This window comes from Salmo trutta, chromosome 11 (assembly GCF_901001165.1).
Source record: "Salmo trutta chromosome 11, fSalTru1.1, whole genome shotgun sequence".
Lineage (NCBI taxonomy): Eukaryota > Metazoa > Chordata > Actinopteri > Salmoniformes > Salmonidae > Salmo > Salmo trutta.
This window is the reverse complement of record NC_042967.1, coordinates 7,099,591-7,120,387: the sequence shown is the minus strand read 5'-3', so window position 1 is coordinate 7,120,387 and position 20,797 is coordinate 7,099,591. Positions and strand designations below refer to the sequence as shown.

The window sequence follows — 20,797 nt, the reverse complement described above, 5'->3', positions numbered from 1 at the left end:
GTTGTTTCTTTGTTAAGTTGCTCTGTGGGTGATATGCATTGTGTCATGCAACATCCTAAAGGAACTTTATTATTTGATATTTACAAAACGGATGTATATGGTTGCGCATGTTTGATTCAGTCTAAATCTTTTCAAAACAAAAGCGCATCTTTACCTCCGCGCCTGTATAGTACGCGACGTCGTTCACAACAATCAACACATGATTTCCAGTGTTCATCCTTAATCAAATGTATTGAATAACTTATGCATTTATGCGGTTTTGGTAGGATGGGTAAGATGACAAACTGTGGGTAGTGTATTTGATGTCCTTTATCGCATATGACCGTATTGTGCTTGATGAATACAGTGTACGGGCTACAGCATCTGCTGCTGTTCATTGTATGGAAGAGTCTGCGCTGCGCTGAATGACCGAAAGTAACCCCTTCCTCTTGAAACAATGAAACATCCAGCTGGAAGTTCTGAAATTATTTCGATAATTGCATTGCACTGATATGGTTGACATTCGATTACAATGAAAGAATGTAACGTCTTAGATTGTGAAATTGTTTTTATTGTGAAATTATGTTTGCATTGTTTTAATAAATGTTTGTTTCTGATTCATTGATGCAGGCTTGATGTTGTAGTTAAGGAAGGAGATGTTTACCAAACGGATTTTGCAATTGTGGTTGTCATATTGTTATTCATTCGTTGTTTTTTTCATAGCCTGTTTCATCATAGCGTTGCTTAATTGTGTTCTTAGCCTTTGTAAGATGTTCATATTCTGAATGATTTTTGCTATGTTTTGAGACCGTAGTTGAAAAAAGAACAGGCTAAGCTTCCATTGGATAAAGAAATATGATCATGATATGGCACGAGTGAAAAAAATGAGTAAACAAGTAAAAAAAAAAGTAAATAACCACATTAAAACACTAGAGGCGCGCGCAGCAATTCTGCACCAGGCAACCGCATTGATTATTTTGCAGAGAGGCTGTTGTTTACAACTTCTATGCCTACTGTAGTGGTTATGTGTTATGCGTTGAAGCTGATGGAAAAAACCTACAAACATGGTAAAGACCTCCAATGTAACCATTCATTTGAAAATCTGTTTTTAAAATATGCCATACAGATTTGACCAAATTACATATTTCGAATGTGTTTCGTTATGAATAGGCTATCCATCCACCCGCTACTGATGAAATGTTACCTGCGTAGCCTGCTGGTGCTTCATTCGTCTCGAGAATAGACATTCCAATTGTTTGAGAGCTTGTTTGCGTCGCCATCATTTTTTCATTTGACCTCTTATTTAACTAGGCTAGTCAGTTAAGAACAAATTCTTATTTTCAATGACGGCCTAGGAACAGTGGGTTAACTGCCTTGTTCAGGGGCAGAACGACGGATTGTTTTACCTTGTCGGCTCGGGGATTCGATCTTGCAACCTTTTGGTTACTATTCCAACGCTCTAACCACTAGGCTACCAGCCTCCCCAAAAACGTTTAAATGACAAGTGCATTTATCAGACTAAAAGGACTACATTTCAGTAGACACTCTCATCCTGAGCGACTTACAGTAGAGTGCAAACTTTTTCATTGCATTCTGGTCCCCCATGGGAATCAAACCCACAACCTTGGTTTGCATGCACCACGCTCTACCAACTGAGCCACACAGGGACCCATTCATGTCATAACAACTCTGTTGCATCTGAAAGTATTTAATAATACAGCTGGCTATATAATTAGATAAATAGTAACAGCATTCGCCTCATGCAATTTTAGTGATTGTTAATTTCTGTATTGCAATTGCTGGATTGAATTGAAATGTCATGTTATAAGGACATCTGTTAGTTTAGATATTAGTCCTTTTTTGTGCAATTGTGTGGGTGGCACACCTTCACTTGCCAAGTATCCAAAAGTCCTTGTGTGTTTTTTTGTAACAGACACTGAATCTCTCAATCCTGGAAATGCCACCATTGCACTAGTAAAAACTGCCCCGATTGGTTAATACAGTCTAGTATCCATTGGAGATCTGATGGTTATATTTGGTTGGACTTTGACCTATGAGTGGCGAGGTGTCCAGTGGACACCTGCTAATCTGGTCTCACTGTGCAGTGTGTCGGCAGTTGGGAGCTCAAAAGCAGTAGGAAAGGTCCCTGCAGGTCAAGCTGTTGAGTCTCACTGTGTTGTCACTGTGCTCTGCAGTTGGGAGCTGGACGGCTGTAGGATAGGTCCCTGAGGCGAGATGACCGTCTCTACTCAACTGGGCTTACTGCTGTGGAAGAACTTCACCTACAGAAGGAGACAGACAGTAAGTAGCTACTATATATAAAAACAGTCTATCAACCCCGCGTAGATTCTGTGAGATAAAGGGAGCATGTCAATGAAAGTCGCTGGGGCAAAGTGGAATAATAAGCTTTAGTAGTTACAAGGTTTAGTAGAAATACAATGTGTTACTATTGTCGTTTGTGTGGTCAAGTCACACGAAGAATAGCATTTTCTATTTATTGGTCAAAGGAATGAGATTGCGAAACACCACTCGAATGGACTTTCTTTATACTTTGACTCATTGAAGGATGTTCAGGCCATCGATGACATCAACGCAGCAGGGTGGTGATGGTGACGCATAGCATGGAGGAGTTTTAAGTGCTCTCTCCAGTACACATTTCCGCAAAAAGGGTTTGGATTCCGGAACATTTTAAAGAACACCGTCGTCTTAACGTGTCATCAGACTGTTAAACCTCAACATCTCTCAGAAGAATCTAAGAACCAGATACATTTCTAGAACAGATCCCCAGCCTCCATTTGACCAATGCTCTGTGAGGATGGGTCTGGGAGGACAGCAGCTGTTGTGGACATATGTCCACTCAACCAACCCTTCTCCCTTCCCACTCCCAGTCTTAGCTAGGATAAAGATTATAATATATTTGCCAACAGCTGATAAACCCCTTAATGGCTGCTTGACACCCCCATAATGGTTTGTGGAATGACCCACTTCCATTGTAAAGCTGGACCAGTCCATTCGAAAGGGGATCCTAGATTTGAATTGTAATTGAGGAAATGTCTAATTTAGAATCAAAATGACCCATCCAACATAGTCAAGACATTGGTAACCTGGATTGTAGACTAAAGTACACAAAGAAAGCTCAGTAGTGGGTTGTCTACTCTAGGACAGTGGTTCCCAACCTTCTTCGGTTATTGTATCATCAAGTGCATTTTGCTCTACCCGGAGTACCCCTGAAGTACCCCCTCGCGTGAATTTTACCAGTAAGGCCTATGGTCTCATGAGTCTTCTCAAGTACCCCCTGTGGGTAGGCCAAGTACCCCTGGTTGGGAACCACTGCTCTAGGACACTGAAACATTAAATACATTTTTTTGCGTGAAATTTTTGTTACATCCATGGCCACCCTACTTTGCAAACAATTTCAGGTTCAAAGATTCCTCCTTATCTGTCGTTTTGCCCCAAATAAACAACACATGATTGTATGATTGAAATCTCCAAATGGGTTGTTCTGTAGGGAGACCAGAAATCCTTAGTATTGCATTGGTTTCACTGTTTGACTGAGTTTCAGTCTCTCATCGACCTTCTGAACTTCCCTTTCAGCTCCAGCTAATTATCGAGATAATATGGCCGCTCTTCATCTTCTTCATCCTCATATCTGTGAGGATGCATTACCCACCCTACGAACAACATGAGTGTAAGTAGCCCACACATACAGAGTGCCTGAAATCACAACCTATTAGCCTGTGAAAGACGATTATCTGTCTTATGTAAATTTGAAGGACAATAAAGCTTTTAGAATTTGAATTGAGTTCAAATGGACTCAAATCTAGCCTTGTTTATGGTGATTTATTCACTCAGTTATAATGAGGCAATTCAAGAAAAATGTTAGTGTCTCGACTGGGTAAGTAGTGACGTACTAGCGGTCTCATGACATTTGGTCCAAATGCTGTTTCCCATCATCATTTGTTCACGTTTCTCATTCTTTGTAGTTAGATGAGTCAGATCCCAAGATGGAGGACAACATCATCGGCCACTAGTGTTTATTGAGTCCAAGACTCTTTGGAAAGCAAAGCAATACAGACAAAAGATACTTCAGGGAAAGAGAGAGCTCATCCTTTTTAAAGGACATTACTGTTAGTATCAAAGACAGATAGTCACAACAGAACAGTGGAAGGCAGGAGATTCCCACAAGAAATGTGTCCCAATGGATTTAGTTATTCTAGAACAATGGATAAGGGCCCTGTGAACACATGTGGAAATGTTCCATAGGCCTACTGGAAAGGAAGAAAACATGTTTTATTGTCCAGGAAATGTCAATGCAGAGAAGAGTACATTAATGTCCTTACCTGCCACTACTCATCCCGATCCAAGGTCTTCCTTCTATACAGTTTTCTTAAAAACATCCCAATCAGTTGGTCAATATCCGACTCAGTAGGTCAATATTTGATATATTGACCCGCTGGCCTTTAAAATTCCTGTAGTACACAATAACAGCTCTGGGAACAGTTTGTTACTTACACAGATAATATATTCTCAACCTTGAGTTAGAAGCTAAATTTAGAAGCTAAAATGGAATTGCTTATCTCGGTAAAATCAGAGCACGAGATGAAATTGAATTATTACAAAATTCACCCAAAAACAATAATAAATGAATCTCCATTAAATTAACTTCCTGAATTTAAATGTATACCAGTAAGACTCCAACAACACTGGACTGTGTAGTATGTTTGTTTACATCAATACAGTATGGACTTCAGTAGAAGGATGTATAGCTACTATACTTTCTATTGCCCTCCTTATCTCTATCTTGTCAATACAGGTCTCCAGTAAAGATCTTGGTTTCATCCCAATTGGCATCCTATTCCCTTTATAGTGCAGTACTTTTGACTAGGGCCCATAGGGAATAGGGTGCTGTTTGGGGCGTACATACTGTATTTCACCAGGTCAGAAGGCTATACCTTTGCCCTCCTGTATAATACAGATATACACTGAGTGTACAAAACATTAGGAACAGCTGCCTAATATTGACTTGCACCCCCTTAAAATTAATTAGGCATGGACCCTGCAAGGTGTCGAAAGCGTTCCAAAGGGATGCTGTCCCAAGTTGACTCCAATGCTTCCCACAGTTGTGTCAAGTTGGCTGGATATCCTTTTTGGTGGTGGACCATTCTTGATACATGTTCCTGTTGAACGTGGAAATCCCAGCAGCGTTGCAGTTCTTGACACACTCAAACCAGTGTGCCTGGTACCTACCATACCCCTTTCAAAGGCACTTACATATTTTTTCTTTCCCATTCACCCTCTGAATGGCACACACACAATCCATGTCTTAATTGTCTCAAGGCTTAAAAATCCTTCTTTGACCTGTCTCCTCCCCTTCATCTACACTGATTTTTAAATGAATTTAACAAGTGACATCAATAAGGGATCATAGCGTTCACCTGGATTCACCTGGGTAGTCTATGTCATGGACAAAGCAGGTGTTCAAAATGTTTTGTACACTCAGTGTAGGTTGGATAGCAGGCCAGTAGGCTAGGCTATTAAACTCAGTGTATGATACCTTAACTGTGGAATGTGAAAGAACTATTCAAGTGTTACTACAAAGGCTTGTCAGATACACACAAACATTGACAAAAAGGAAAATGGGAATACTTCTGTAACATCTTGTTTAGCAGAATGTGCCCCTCACCATTTTGTTGACGGTCAAACCTGTCAACTCTAGTCAACTCGGCCGTAGATAGTAATACTTGATTTCACCCATTGACCTCAGCAGTATTGACCTCAGGACTGGGTCACGCTCTATAGTCCTACTCTATTTGATTGCGTCACAATCTGCTGGGCTTTATAACTAACTACTGTACAGTAGCAGATAACTGTTTGCTTATAACCTCTTATGGCTCGTCACTGAAAGTGAATGTTGATCCAAAGGTCACATGAGTCATGTGGTTAACTGAGGCAATTATTCACCAAATACACCCCCCCCCCCCCCACCCCAATCTCTCTTGGTCTCCGTCCCAGATGGCACCCTATTTCCCTAAATAGTGAGTGCAGTACTTTTGGCCAGAGCACTTGCGGAATAGGTTGCCGTTTGGGACGCAGCCTTGGCCTCTCTGTTAGACAGCACAGTTCCTCAAGAGTACACGAGGAATCCGTGCCCACGCGAGGTCCCCCGTTGTACTGTACTCTTGCTAAACCAAAATGTCCGCCTGGCTGTTATTTAGATCTTCTGAATTGAGCCAAGCTGAAATGGAGTTTCACTCAGTCCTCCTTACTCTGCCATTGTGAAATGTTGGGTGACTGACTAAAGTACCACAATTACCCAACATAATCATTTGACTTCAGTGGCCATCTGGGCAGCTACATAGGGAGATATTGTGACATAGAGCGGTGTCGATCATTGACCTTCCCTATTTGTCCCCCTCCAGGCCATTTCCCTAACAAGGCCATGCCCTCGGCGGGCACCTTGCCCTGGGTACAAGGGATCATCTGTAACGCCAACAACCCCTGCTTCCGCCACCCCACACCAGGAGAGAGCCCAGGGCTGGTGGGCAACTTCAACGATTCTATGTGAGTTCATCCCGGAAAACTGACCCTTTTTCTTTAACATTGACTGATTTGATAGAATGATTTGATTAGTCATGTCTATGACAAACAACCAAGTAAACAATGTAAGCTAAGACATTAAAACATTTGAAATAATGGACCATGCCACAAGGAGCATTGTTCCTCTTTTCAGACCTTCAACCCCAGAGGATCAGCATGTGTGTTGTACCACCGTTGAACCTCACATCGTCTAATCGTCTCTCTATGAAACACAGAATCTCCCGTCTGTTCATCGATGCCAAGAAGATCCTCCTCTACAGCCAGAATGACAAGAGCTTCGAGGGCTACAAAGTTCTGGTGCGGGCTCTGGGGAAACTACAGAGCAACACGGCAGGTAGGACAGACCACAGTACATAGACCCTGAGCTACAGACTTAAAGATGCATCCCGCTGGGCCAAAAACGGGTTGAATCAGCGTTGTTTCCACGTCATTTCACAACAAAGAAATGCAATGCGAGGATGTTGAATCAACGTGGAAAACTGATTGGATTTGCAAAAAGTCGTCAACGTACGGGAACGTTGTCTTTTTTCACTCAACTTTTAACTTAAATTCAACGACGTGGTGACATTTGTTTTGTTGATTTCGTGTTGAATTCACATTAGTTGACAACTCAACCAGATGTAAATGAAAACTAGGTGTTGAAATTCCATCTGTGCCCAGTGGGATGTACATGGATAACCTTTTCGTTGATGCACTGTCCATAAATCTACGCTGATTTATATATTTGTACGTATTGTTTAAAGTACTGTATGACATCACATTTGATGTATGTTTCTGCATGTGATGTTACTGAATCTGATCCTAAGCCTGTGCCCACCTGCGTACATAGGCCCTGAGCCATAGACGTATAGCACGCATACTGATCTGAGTTTGATTAGCCTAGTTTTTCAGTAGGTAGGTAGGATCACCTATCTGTACATGCCTTATAGCTATAGACGTAGGGCACATGCTGTCGACTTGAAGCACATAGTACTGAACTTGAGACTTGTTTGATGGGGAAGTCCTCGTTTTCCTGGAGCCATACGGTGCAGAGAGTTCAGAGCAAATGGCATGCTTAGATTTTAATGGCCTCCATGAAACCCTATTTCCTAATTCCTAAATGTGAAGAAAAGCAGATTACTGGCGACCGTACAGCTCTTAATCAAAATGGGGCCGTTTGGCTTGTAATGGAGGGCAATGGGTGCAGGTTGGCAGCATAGAAATAGAGTTACTAGAGTGGACGTTCTCATTCCAGTCAATGTTCTACGATTCAGTGATTGTTCTACGATTCATGAGTGATCCAATCAAAAACGCGGTGGTCTGAGGGGCTTTGTTAGCCTGGTCCTAGATCTGCTGGGAGTTGGCTAGACAGCAAAAACAAATATGGGACCAGGCTTTGTCCCTTCTAGTAATTCGATTTCTATGGGTGGCATAGCATTGGTGTAATCAGTCCATGCCAGTCCTGGGGTGGGGAGGTTGCTGCTGTGACAACCAGGGGACAGTGCCCATGTCCTGTTCTAACTCTTTTTAAGTAGCAGGAAGACCTCCCTGGGCCCACCCATCACAACAGGATACAGATTTAAACTAACTGGCCCATCAATGTTCTGACTGCTATCTCTGTGTCTGAACTGAACCAACCCCGGGCTTGGAATGTGTCGGCATCCTGTTTGAGGATCATTATGTGCTCCGGCCTCCCCTCACGTGACTGTTCATCTCATTTTAGATGGTGAATAAGTAATCGTATTTCCAGCAGGAAAAAACGGAATGCCATTGAAAATAAACTTCTGCACACTGCTCCACAGATTTAATGGATACTGTAATGTTAGATTTTGGCTGAGCGGCCATTTTCAGTGTGGAAAGTACATGGGGCTGTCATGACTTTGGCCCAGGAAGAGGTCTTTGAGGAAATCAGGTTGATGATAGTATCTTTCCCTTGCATGAGTCCTGAGGTGTCCCAGTCCCCACACCACTACGTACATATCTGCCATACATATTACCTACCCACTGGGCAAAACGCTTTGAATTAACATAATACCAATGTCATATTTCAACGTACAACTGATATTGACCATTAATGAGCTTTTTTTGGTTGAATTTCCTAATTAGGTAACATCAGCTGCTGGATGAGCCTCATGGCACCTCATCAAGGTTAACGCTAACACCACTGTTAAACCATCAAGGTTAACGCGAACACCACTGTTAAACCATCAAGGTTAACGCGAACACCACTGTTAAACCATCACACTGACACATTTTAAGGATAACAAATGAAGTCATATCATTATTACATAAAGGACCATAAATGAACTGTCTGTGGTAACCATACTATCACTATTCTACATTGGGCAAAGAGTTGTAAAGAGACTAACATAGGCCTACCACTAAAAGATCAATCGCTTCAAAACAGAACTCACTGACCCCACTTTGGTCTGAGTAGTATCTCACATTCCCCCTCCAACACGCATTTATCGTCTATCTACTCCTGCAGTATAACTTCTCCCCCAGGCTTCCTTCCAGAGGACTAGAGCCTAGTTAAGATATTACCTGAGATATTCAGGTCATGAAGACTGTGTCAAACACTATTGCGTAATAGCTAATTCCAGCATAATTATGTTGTATGCAAATAAAACGAGTCACGTGAACAATCTGGCCAAACGTGGAGAAATGTATCCGTGTTAAAAATACCAGTTTGAATATCAGGACTTAAAGCAACCAGCGTTGAAATTGGTTACTTCCGTGTTTAAAAGGAGTCTAGGAGCAGATCACAGCTCTGCGTTGAAACTCTCTAAAATCCTTCCGCTATATGAAGCCTTACAGTGAAGTGCCGTTATGTCAAAGGGGAGAAAGTTCATGTTGGCGCTAGAATTAGAATTAGTGCCTCGGGTCACAACAGAAGCACTTTAATCTTATTCCTATTCCCTATATAGTGCACTACTTTTGATCAGAGCCCTATGGGAAACAGGGTGGGTCGTTCGGGCCTCAGGTGACCACGGCCCTCGCAGTCAGTACGTTTGTTCCACTTCTTCTATCAACCTGAAATGATCTGTAGCTAACTGTCATTTGTCACGCTAGGCAAAGGCGGCCATTTTCTTTGTCTGATTTGTCGGTTGTTTGTTGAGTCAGAGAAGTTTGGGAACTTGTTAAACATACGTCTCCTCATGTCTATCAAGTATTCTTTACCAGAAGCCAAGGCAAGTAGTGACAAGCAGTCTGTCTCGTATTGTTGTAGCCTTCTTGTTATTGTTTTGGTAGGTCAAAGACACAGCATAGTAACCACCTAAGCCAAGTGCAGGGCTATCCCTCTTTCTTGTATGGCTGTACTCTCACTAAGTAGTTAGGGCCCAAGTGCAGACAGACGGTACCTTTTGGGGCTATCCCTCTGGTCTTTCATGGCAGTACTCTCACTCAGTGCTGTTGTTAGGGCACATCTCCAGTCTCTTGTTTCCTGAAGTCAGGATGATTAGAGCTCATTACCACTCCCTGGTTATTTGCTCTGGGATCGTCTCTATGCTCTGGGGTCGTCTCTATGCTCTGGGGATGTCTCTACAACACGTCTCCATTGACCTGCTCCCAGGAGCCTCTGGGGCAGCTAAGTGTTTCCTGTCTAGATCGTGTAACTAGTTGAGTTTTACCTGGAACCCAAAAGGGTTCTCCTACAGGGACAGACAAAGTTCTAGGTATAACTTGTTTCTAAGAGTATAGGGTTAAGGTTCTGATCAGGAAAAACTCCTTGGCCCTAGTTATGGGTAACACTCCCTTCCAGTAGCCAACCCCCCCAAGGGGTAATGTTCCTACTTTACCATGTATCCGGCAGCTACTCTTGTCACTGTGCTAACTATCATTTAAGTAAGGATATTTCCCATTCAAGCTGGGCAGGAAGGGACGGGACAGAGTGAAAAGTGAGGAGCCCAGTATTTGGGCCAAAGTGGAACGCCCTAGAGTAACCCCAGCTGCAGAGTGCAAAGCAGCAGAGTGCTGAGCTGACTTCAACAGTTTTTTAAGCGAAGATGACTTCTCTGGAATGATCTGACCCAGTGAACAACACAATAGCCCCCTGAGCGGGGTAGACTGGGTCCATGATATGTCTCCCCCTCACTGTATCACTCCATTCTGTCCATGCCAGTATATTAGTATAATATTTCTATTATACCATATTATTGAGGACTTTACAGTTTTCACCCAAGTAACGCTGTGTATTTGGAGTTTCCCCAGATAATAGACTATAATTTCTCTATTCAAGATGATGAGTTTCGACGCTAAATCACAATTCTATCCATAAAAAACATATTTCTGTCTTGTGAAATAGATCTGTTTCTAATCATGCAGCGCAGTGTTCCTAGGCAGTCTGTTGAATGTGCATCCCATCATCCCATACCAGGTTTCAAGCTGAAGGACTTTCTCCGCGATAAGGAGACCTTATCGTCGTTCCTGCATCGCAACGCCTCCCTATCCCATCACGCCGTCCAGCAGATCGTAGAGGCTGACCTCAACCTAGAGAAGGTAAACATATTGACTATGTGTGAAGAGAAGGCTTCTCTTTGTGGTTGTCACCACATCGAGTTACCTTTTAAAAGGCAGTCATACATGCCATGACCTTGGTTTGCTGGTATCTGACGCACCGTAACTATGTATACCGCGAGACGGCTAAACTCGTAACACCGTGTAATGAAAGGGGGATGGTGTTGGGGAGAGAACCAAGTCTGTGGCTCAAGTCATCCTCTTTCTCAGGGAAAATAATGAAGTTCACTTTCATCAGATATTCGTCACTGTTTGTATTCGGAGGGCAGTAGTCACATGATTTTGCTCCACCCTCCATCTTCTGCCTGTGTCACAGTGAGCATGTGCGGAGAGAGGGGCTCTAACGCATGCGGTGGATCTATTAACCTTATCCCACCCCCACTGTAGCTGTTTTATTACCCATCAGCCCCCTCTCTCTCTGCCCCTTTCCCACAGATAGTCTCCCCATGCATGACTGAAAAGCTGCACAGTGCACATTTTTCATATGTTTAGTTGTTGACCATGTTGTGTGATAGCTATGGCCATGTGGAAATGTAGAATAATGAAATATTTTATTTATGGGTCGTTCAACAAGCAAATATCTTCCTGGAATAGAATTAAAAAATATTGGGTTTCCAGAGTGTTTCTGATAGGTTAGAAATAACGTTCCCCAAACATCTTTGTTTGAGTCATAGGAACGTTCTAGAACAGTTTGGTAATGCCTCTAGAGGCAGTAAAACTATGAGCAGTGGCGTGACAACAGCTTTCCTGTGATGATATATGATTCAAAACATATTTGCAAAATCATTCCTGACTTGGCATTCATTGTGAAAGTTGTTACCGTTAAAACATGAAATCACAATTCTCCCCTACATCCTCGCAACACATTTGTTTTGTTGTTTCTCGACTGCGAGAACTTGATCCCTGAAATATAATTGCGTGTTATCTACCAGGTGCTGATTGGAGGTTTCGGCGTCCATCTTAGAGACATGTGTAACACCACTTCTCTGGAGGAGTTTGTGACCATCTCCGACAAGAATGTGTCACGGCTCACTCAAGACATCATCTGCAAGGCCTCCCCTGATTGGCTGAACAAGGCCCAGGACCACTTCCTGTCCAACCTGGACTTCCTGAAACCCATACGGGTAAGAAACACTTAAAATACTAACACTTTTAAAAACTTAATACTGAACACTTTAACACTGGGGGATTTAACAGTGAACGCCTAATAACACAATGCTATAGACCTAGCTAATCTTTATTTGTTCAATGAATGTGTTATTAAATGATTGGTCAGTCAGACAAACTGAATAGGCTATTCCCTTTGCACTCACTTTCTCACACACTTTATGACGGGATAATTTAGCCTGCTGACACCAAACCTTCTTTCTTCTGATAAAGAGAACATCATGTTCCCTGATATGATTACCATTTAGGGTTAAGACTTATCAATCCCTATTTCTGTACAAGATTTCTGTTCTTATCGCATAAGAACAGAAATCCTGTTCCTGTCACAAAAAATTAGTAATGAATGCTTCCCTTGTCTCTTTCTCGTAATGGGGGTTGGAGAGGCTGTGAACCCTGTTGTGGCAGGTGTCTGAATATAGACTTTTGGCACTGACACACACACACACACACACACACACACACACAAAGAAAACACAGTTAGTTAATTTTCAACAATACAGTGGCTAGAATCACTCTACACTTCAGATTACTGTCACACTTGGATGCAGATAAAAGAGTGATCCATTTCAGCTGACCCAGTTTCGTTAGCTCAGTCAGAACTCTCAGTCTGGTGTTGGGACAAGCTTTTTGAAGGTGCCCAAGTGTACAGAACAGTCTGCCAATGCAAACGCTGTCGCAATGGTCAACTAACATGGGAGGAAATGTCATAAATATTTGTTGAAATATACCGCTGAATCAGCTGAAATTTCAAACGGGTGTAAAAGTGATACTATTTGTTCTAAAAAAGACCAATAGTTTTCCCTCCCTAAGAAAATAGATTGGGGATATTAGACTATGGTTTGAATAAATACCCCCTGTTCTGAATACAGTATAAAGTAACCAACTGCTCTTGAGTACAGATATAGGCCCTGATCCAATATCCACATCATACCACTACACATAAAATTAAGCCTTGCATTAGGCTTGCATTCTAAGTGGTACACTAATATGGACAATGGAACGCAGCAATATTGAACCTATAAGGAAAGCTGACCCCAGACCTGTACTTAGTGGCTAAGGTGCACTGAAATGGCACACTTTTCACTATGTAATGCACAATATAAGGAATCAGGTTGCATTTCAGAACCACCTTAGCAACTAAGTACAGGTCTGGGGTCAGCTGTGAGTGTGCAGCAGCTCACATTTCAGCGGCCCTCTTGTGACAGTCAATAACAGATGAGGTTGAACAGGAACCCCTCTCTGAAGTGTCCCTGGAGAGTGTTTGTTCTCATGTCTTTTATCCCCCCTCCCCCTCTCTCCCCTTTCTCCCTCATCCTCCTCCCCCACAACAGAAGGACGTGAAGTCCGACCCTGAGGTCGTCCAGAAGGTATCCGCGGCAACCGACGGTCTGCTAGAGAGCTTGGGAGCGCTGGCTGTAGAGGTAGGTGCTGTCTGTCAGGCACACACACACACACACACACACACACACACACACTTACATGAACCTCGCCTCTCCCGAATCCGTACGGGAGTTGCAGCGGTGGTACAAGACTGTAACTACCAATTTGGATATCATGAAATTGGGGAGAAAAAGGGGTAAAATTACCCCCCCAAAAATCAAAGGAATGTCCACAAAAGTACATGGCTGGGAAACACTTAGAGACTTAGCGGGATGTACTAGGGGGAAAAACAACAATAGATCACCTAGTCATGAGACTCTCTGCCCCCTGCCCCCTCTTCTCAATCTCTCTCCCTTCCACCTCCCCTCTCTCCAGCCACAGTACTGCTGAGTAGTGGAACATAAGGAAGCCGTCAGCTGTGGGAAAGAGAGGTCGTTCCCACTGATGTGTTAGCATACGCTCTCTGGCAGAACTGTATGTCGCTGTATATCCATCTGGCATACTGTATGTCAGAGGAAATCCATGGACAGAGACAAAGAAATGTCACTTAAACAAATGATTGAATGATCCCCTCCCTACTCAACAAGTCAAAGAAGCAGCAATGTTACAAGACAAGCTACCGGTATAAATGTCTGAAAAACTGAAAAATACACTTTTTCCACCCTTATTTTACCTCAACCACAGCTTTTTGCCGTTAGCTGCTTATGTTTCCTGGTGTGAGAGGGAAGTTGCTTAGTTAGCCTTGTCGCGGACTAGCGGTGAGCTGCCTCGGCTCTGAGACATAACCTCTAGTAACCTCTCTTCAGGCTGGAGGTGCGAGGGGTTGCAACAGAACGCTGCCTTCCTCAAATGACTCGGCCTGTTTGCATGCTATATGTCTGGCCTGCGGGCGTGAGGCAGAGAGACAGGCACAGACAGAAAGAGAAAGAGCGAGGCCTTTCCTCTGTCAAGGTCCTCCCTCCCATCTCCTCCCACTGGCTGCACGGTTCGTTCTTTCTTTGTGTGTTTTTGGACGGAGCCGAGGAAGCATGTGACTTGCTGAGGCGGCTCCCGGAATCAGCTGCAACCGCGGAACACCGAGGGTGGAAAGCGGATCTCAGAGTTCGCTGGAAAGTCTTTGTTATGAGAAACTTGACAGTAAATGATCGCGACATTCTAAGAGATTGCACCATTCTAAACCATTACAAACACTCTAAATGATAAGAATGTGTTGTCATCTTTGTCAAAAAGGACAGCTCTAGAAAACTAGGGCTGTTATTTAAAGGGTCAGTGTCAATGAAGATATGTTGCGTGTCGGAGGGTCTCAAGTCGTCTCCTTGTGGCAGAAAACCACGAGAACTGTGCAACAATATCCAGTCTGTTTCATTTAATCACGTATCACACGATATTATCGAACAAGGTTGGATAATAAAACCAATATATTTTTATAGTTCCAGAAAGATGCTGAGTTCTAATTACTGACCTACCTATTCTCCGTCTCAAATGACGAAAGACCCTGTCGTGCGTGGGTGTGTTCATTTCAGCTCCGTCCACCGTCTTCGACGTGTTTTTCTAAGATAACCAGCCGCTTGTGCAGCGAGTCCACCGTGGCTCCTTTTATTCGAAAAATGACAGAGAGTAACCTTTCTCTCCATTGTGCAAACACTGATGCACGCACCCATGCACAGAGCCTGTCTCGCGCTCAAGCTCACAGCCTGGTTTTCCCAACACCACTTTCACACCTAAAGACCCAGATTAGCTAAATACTCAATCAAAAGGGGACCGCGGCGCTCTCCCAGAAGTTTGGTTAGTGCGTATAACCTGGGAATTCAGATAAGCAAAAAGGTCCGCACGAAAACAAAAGTTAAACTCTTATAGAAGTTGTTAAGGTTTTTTTTAGAGGCTATAATGTTTGTGGATTGTCAGCATTTCTAACCTAGAGTGCACAGTGATCCTGTTGCTGTTATAATTTATTACCAGACACAGAATTCTCACAACTAGTGTTGACTTGAGGAGAATAAGGATTTGAGTATTTAAAATGTTTTAAAAAATCCTTTATTCAAAATATGGGAGGGGGATTGCACACAAGCCACATGTTTTCAACGTTTTCAGGCTACCATGCCAATTGAGTGTGTGTGTGACAAGAACAGTTGCTATATTTGTCCCAGGCTGTTAGGCAGGCAGTTAGCACAAGTGTTTTTAACCTTATGTCTAACAAACTCTGTTTCCCAAATGGCACCCTATTCCCTATATAGTGCGCTACTTTTGACCAGGGCCCGTTGCAGCTAAAGACTCCTACCTGGAATAGCTTTCATTAACTCTCTGAACTCACACAGTACATTAGTTCTAGAACACGTCCGAGTGTTGGTGTAAACATGTCTCAACATGTTCGGCACATGTTGTAATCATGTGTTGACATGACACATATTACTGTACTCTGAAAATACTTTAATTTACGCATACACAAAACACAGTAGTACACAATACACAAATACAAGAGTAAACATTCTAATAAATAGGTACTAGACAAATGCATCAAATAACAAAATCCTAAATAATATCTTTCAGAAGATTCAATAGATTCAAAATTCACTAGATTCTTAAACGTCCTGATTCCTCTCCTCTTCCCGTAGCTGGCCAGTATGAAGAGTTGGAAGGAGATGCGTAACGAGATCCATTACCTGACGGCCAACGCCACAGGCTCCCCCAGCCACATGTACCAGGCTGTGTCCCGTATCGTCTGTGGCCACCCCGAGGGCGGCGGACTGAAGATCAAGTCGCTCAACTGGTACGAGGACAACAACTACAAGGCCCTGTTCGGTAACCATGGCGGCAACGGCAGCGACGACGAACCTGTGTCCGCCTACGACAACACCTCAAGTCAGTCCTTGGTCAACTCCCTGCTCTAAAATTCCTTAATAGTTTTTACTTATATCAAATGTGGATCAGTTTGTTATTAATTATAGTATCAAAGGAATCTCTACACACTTCAATCAGATGCAATTTCAGTTGGTAATTTTTGGTAAAGCTTTTAACAGTTTTGGGGGGGGGTACAGGATGTAGGGACACCAGTGTATTCCTCCCTGGTGTTATCACAGAGATAGCTACCGTAACCCTCTTCGAAGTGTATAGGCTACTGAATACTCTGCCTACGGTGGTGGTGATACTAACCTGTGTCCATCTGTCCTCCGCCCCTCAGCTCCGTACTGTAACAGCATGATGAGGAGTCTGGAAGCTAGCCCCATCTCCAGGATGATCTGGAGGGCCCTGAAGCCTCTCCTCATGGGAAAGATCCTGTACACCCCCGACACTCCCGCCACACAGAGGATCATACACGAGGTGAGAGACTCTAACTGAAGGAACACAAAGAACCCTGCGTGAAAAGGAACCTACACATAAATGTTTCTCCACTAACTCAGCATTGAGGCCAGGCAGCCATTCTAACCATCTCCCTCCCTTCTATCTCTCTCTTTCTCTCCTCTCTTTCCTCTCTCTCTCCTCTCTCTCTCTCTTTCTCTCCTCTCTCTCCTCTCTCTCTCTCCTCTCTCTCCCTCTTTCTCTCCTATCTCTCTCTCTCTTTCTCCCCACCCCCCACCCAGATGAACAAGACATTCCAGGAGCTGGGTATCCTGAGGGACCTGGGTGGGATGTGGGAGGAGATGAGGCCTAAAGTCTGGAACTTCATGGAGAGCAGTGAGGAGATGGACCTGTTTCGGGTGAGTTTCTACTCTCATCTGATCTCATAGTATTTACAGTTGTACCTACAGTATACTGCAGTATGCTGCAAATACTACGTCCAAAATAAACTGCAGTAATTTTGCACTGTAACTGCAGTTAGAGTGCAGTATATTCTACAATTGCTGTGTCCAAAATACCACAGCAACTGCAGTTACTGCACTTTTACTGCAGTTTCAGAACTTTCATATTTTTTTGCAACGGGTTAGAAAAGAGGGGACAGTGTTTATCGTTTTGAGAATCAGACATGCAGTTGGATGGGACAAACAACGACGATATTCCATTATTTAATTCATGTTAATTTAAGGTAACTGTAGGAGACAGGATCTTTCCATTTCTTACCGAGGTAGCTACCTAACATGGCTCCTTCTCATGCTATTAGAAAAGCAATGATCCTACCGGCAATGTATATCACTGGTCCCATAGTGCCTCACAGTGGTCAAAAATATATGACAAAAATGAACTTCCAGAGGCGTTTTCTCCATAGCAATTCATCTTGTGGTATTTTTAGCGGCTTCCAGCTAATGTGGCCATTAACCACAACGGCTTGAAATTGACTTATCATTACATAGTACTTTGTGGTGGGAGTGGTATGGATAGGAGACCTCTGATAATAGATACAGGCTAATGGATAGGATGGATTAAGGATATGAAGGGAACAAAAAACAAACTGTCTAAATTTACAGTTTAGACCATACACTGTTTTTGTCTTATTCGCTTAATATGTATTTCCATATATATATTATATATTATATTATTAGTCTTAAAAAAAATGGAACTGGTGGAAATGCTTATGAGAGAGCTCCACACTACACAAATAATTATAGGCAACCAATACGGCATCTATATTGGAATCTATATCTATCTGTTACCTCATTCCTGTTTAGACACTGCTTCAGAACAACGCCAGTTCCCGTTTCTTCAACGACCGTCTGGCTGGCACAGAGTGGAAGGTGGAGGACGTGTCCCGCTTCCTGACCAAGGCTGCGGAGGACAAACGCCCCGCCGGCTCGGCCTACACCTGGAGAGAGGTGTTCAACGAGACCGACGACGCTATCAAGACCATCTCCCGCTTTATGGAGGTGCGTGTGTTGAACCGTTCTCAAAGACCGTCATACATTTGGATGACACGAATAAGAGAATTGCATACCGTAGGTGGATTCTATAGTCTACACTCCTATCTAATTCTGTCAGCTCAGTTCAAGGTAAAGGGACATAAGATGATAAATAAGCCCCTGGTTGGTTTCTGTTAACGCTGAACTCCCAATAGATCGCATGGTCATTCTAAGCCTTAGGTTCCCTGGGAACATCACAATTACCATGCCTTTGTAAATCGAATCAATTTAACACAGTTTAGACTTTGGGCCAGTTTGTCAGTGTCTTACGTAACCCTGCTTTCTGTAGCTAAATGCTGATCCATTTTATTGGCTTCAGTGAAAGGGTAACAGTTGATGCCATGCAAGGTTAAACGCAATTAGATAACCTAATGATTTTCCATTCCAGATAATTATAGTTGACACATACTGGCTGAAAATAGTTTCGGGGGTCCAAATAGGCCTTGGCTGGATGACGCTGGTCCCTTCAAAGTATGGGAGTCTTGAAAAGCTGGAGGCCAAGACCTTCAACAGTCATGCTGGCTTATGCGTTTTGCATGGTATTTGTGTTTCCTACAACACAATCATTATGCGGTATTAGTGCAGCTTATCACGTTAACACATTTCTACCTTGCCAATGGCCATTTAAATAAGCTTTTCAATGTGCATTTGTCAAAATGAGAAACAAATTCAAAATTGTAATTTATTTGTACAAGTAATTTGAAATCAAGTGAGTAGTTATTAGCCTGACAACCCTTCTTGTATCCTTCCGCAGTGTGTCAAAAGCCTGACAACCCTTCTTGTATCCCTCCGCAGTGTGTGAACCTGGATAAACTAGAGCCAGTGGCCAATGAGGAAAGACTGGTCAACAAATCCATGGGTCTCCTAGACAACCAGAAGTTCTGGGCTGGGATAGTGTTTCCGGACATCGCCCGTAGCAACAGTTCTGACCTGCCGGGTAACGTCAACTACAAGATCCGCATGGACATCGACAACGTGGAGCGCACCAACAAGATCAAGGACGGGTAAGATACATGACATAACAAAAATGTTCCTACGACAACTCTGGCTGGCCAATTCAAATTGGCTTGCAGGTTGTATTTTCTCCATGGGCCGCCAGTTACCAGCCCCTGCTGTAGGCTGTAATATATGTTATCCTTTTACTTATTCTAGTTATTGAAAGAGTCCAGTATGTTGTAATAATGTATTAGACGCCAATCCTGAATATAGAGTATATGAACGTGTCTTCCTAACTTTCTACCCTTGTCTCTCTGTAGTTACTGGGACCCTGGTCCCCGGGCGGACCCCTTTGAGGACCTGCGCTACATCTGGGGTGGTTTCTCCTACCTGCAGGACGTTATTGAACAGGGCATCATCAGGGCGGTGACGGGCAGCAAGGAGAAGACTGGAGTTTACATCCAACAGATGCCTTACCCCTGCTACGTCGACGATATGTAAGTAGCGTTGTGGAGACTTGGAGAGGCACTGTTTTGTTTCGCCAGGAGGAAATATTGTAGTGTATATGTGTATAACACAATATAAAATAATGCCGTAGCACAGCATTGCACAGCACAGCAGAGCAGAGCACAGGATAAGACAGCAGAGCACAGCAGAGCATAGGACGGCAGAGCAGGGGCAACAAGCTCCGATTAGTTGTTAACACTGCCTGCAAAAGTACGGTGTATCTTTAATCATTTTCCTGATTTCCTGATTTCTCCGTGCTCCCTCCTCTCCAGGTTCCTGCGGGTGATGAGTCGCTCCATGCCTCTCTTCATGACCCTGGCCTGGATGTACTCTGTGGCCCTCATCATCAAGGGCGTGGTCTATGAGAAGGAGGCGCGGCTCAAAGAGACCATGAGGATCATGGGATTGGACAACGGCATCCTGTGGCTCAGCTGGTTCATCAGCAGCCTCATCCCCCTGCTCATCTCCGCCTCGCTGCTGGTGGTCATACTCAAGGTGTGTGTGGAAGCAGACACACACACACACACGCATGCATGCACAGAACGCACAGAACCCTTACGCAATCACGTACACACACAATTCACCGTGTTTCATAATCTCATCCGTCTCCTCTCGTCCAATCAGATGGGGAACCTGCTTCCCTACAGCGACCCTTGCGTGGTCTTCCTGTTCCTGGCTTCCTTTGCTGTGGTAACCATCATGCAGTGCTTCCTCATCAGTACCATCTTCTCCCGCGCCAACCTGGCGGCGGCCTGCGGGGGAATCATCTACTTCACCCTCTACCTGCCCTACGTCCTCTGTGTGGCCTGGCAGGACTACGTGGGCTTCGGGGCTAAAGTAATTGTGGTGAGTTCAGATCGCTAATACACTCTTTTGTTGTCATGGTAATGTTAGAATGTGGATTG

At 43.6% G+C, this 20,797-nt stretch overlaps 1 protein-coding gene and 1 long non-coding RNA gene across 3 annotated transcripts in view; one reads left to right on the top strand and one right to left on the bottom strand.

Annotated features, from left to right (window-relative positions):
* Positions 1 to 1,671: 1,671 nt before the first annotated feature.
* Positions 1,672 to 15,352, bottom strand: LOC115202192 (uncharacterized). The gene is made up of 2 exons (XR_003879924.1): positions 15,087 to 15,352; positions 1,672 to 2,261 (listed from the first exon to the last, which is right to left on the bottom strand). It is a non-coding gene; the product is annotated as an uncharacterized LOC115202192 (long non-coding RNA).
* LOC115202191 (ATP-binding cassette sub-family A member 1) overlaps positions 2,175 to 20,797 on the top strand; it is a 34,389-nt gene continuing 15,766 nt past the window's right edge. For both annotated transcript variants that reach the window (XM_029766153.1, XM_029766152.1), the window contains exons 1-15: positions 2,175 to 2,280; positions 3,574 to 3,667; positions 6,399 to 6,540; positions 6,792 to 6,910; positions 10,934 to 11,055; positions 12,006 to 12,197; positions 13,572 to 13,661; positions 16,233 to 16,479; positions 16,799 to 16,938; positions 17,199 to 17,315; positions 18,222 to 18,416; positions 19,245 to 19,453; positions 19,706 to 19,882; positions 20,165 to 20,387; positions 20,517 to 20,738. In XM_029766153.1, coding sequence (XP_029622013.1) covers positions 2,215 to 2,280; positions 3,574 to 3,667; positions 6,399 to 6,540; positions 6,792 to 6,910; positions 10,934 to 11,055; positions 12,006 to 12,197; positions 13,572 to 13,661; positions 16,233 to 16,479; positions 16,799 to 16,938; positions 17,199 to 17,315; positions 18,222 to 18,416; positions 19,245 to 19,453; positions 19,706 to 19,882; positions 20,165 to 20,387; positions 20,517 to 20,738 — 2,355 coding nt within the window. In that variant the 5' untranslated portion in view covers positions 2,175 to 2,214. The remainder of the gene's footprint in view (positions 2,281 to 3,573; positions 3,668 to 6,398; positions 6,541 to 6,791; positions 6,911 to 10,933; positions 11,056 to 12,005; positions 12,198 to 13,571; positions 13,662 to 16,232; positions 16,480 to 16,798; positions 16,939 to 17,198; positions 17,316 to 18,221; positions 18,417 to 19,244; positions 19,454 to 19,705; positions 19,883 to 20,164; positions 20,388 to 20,516; positions 20,739 to 20,797) is intronic.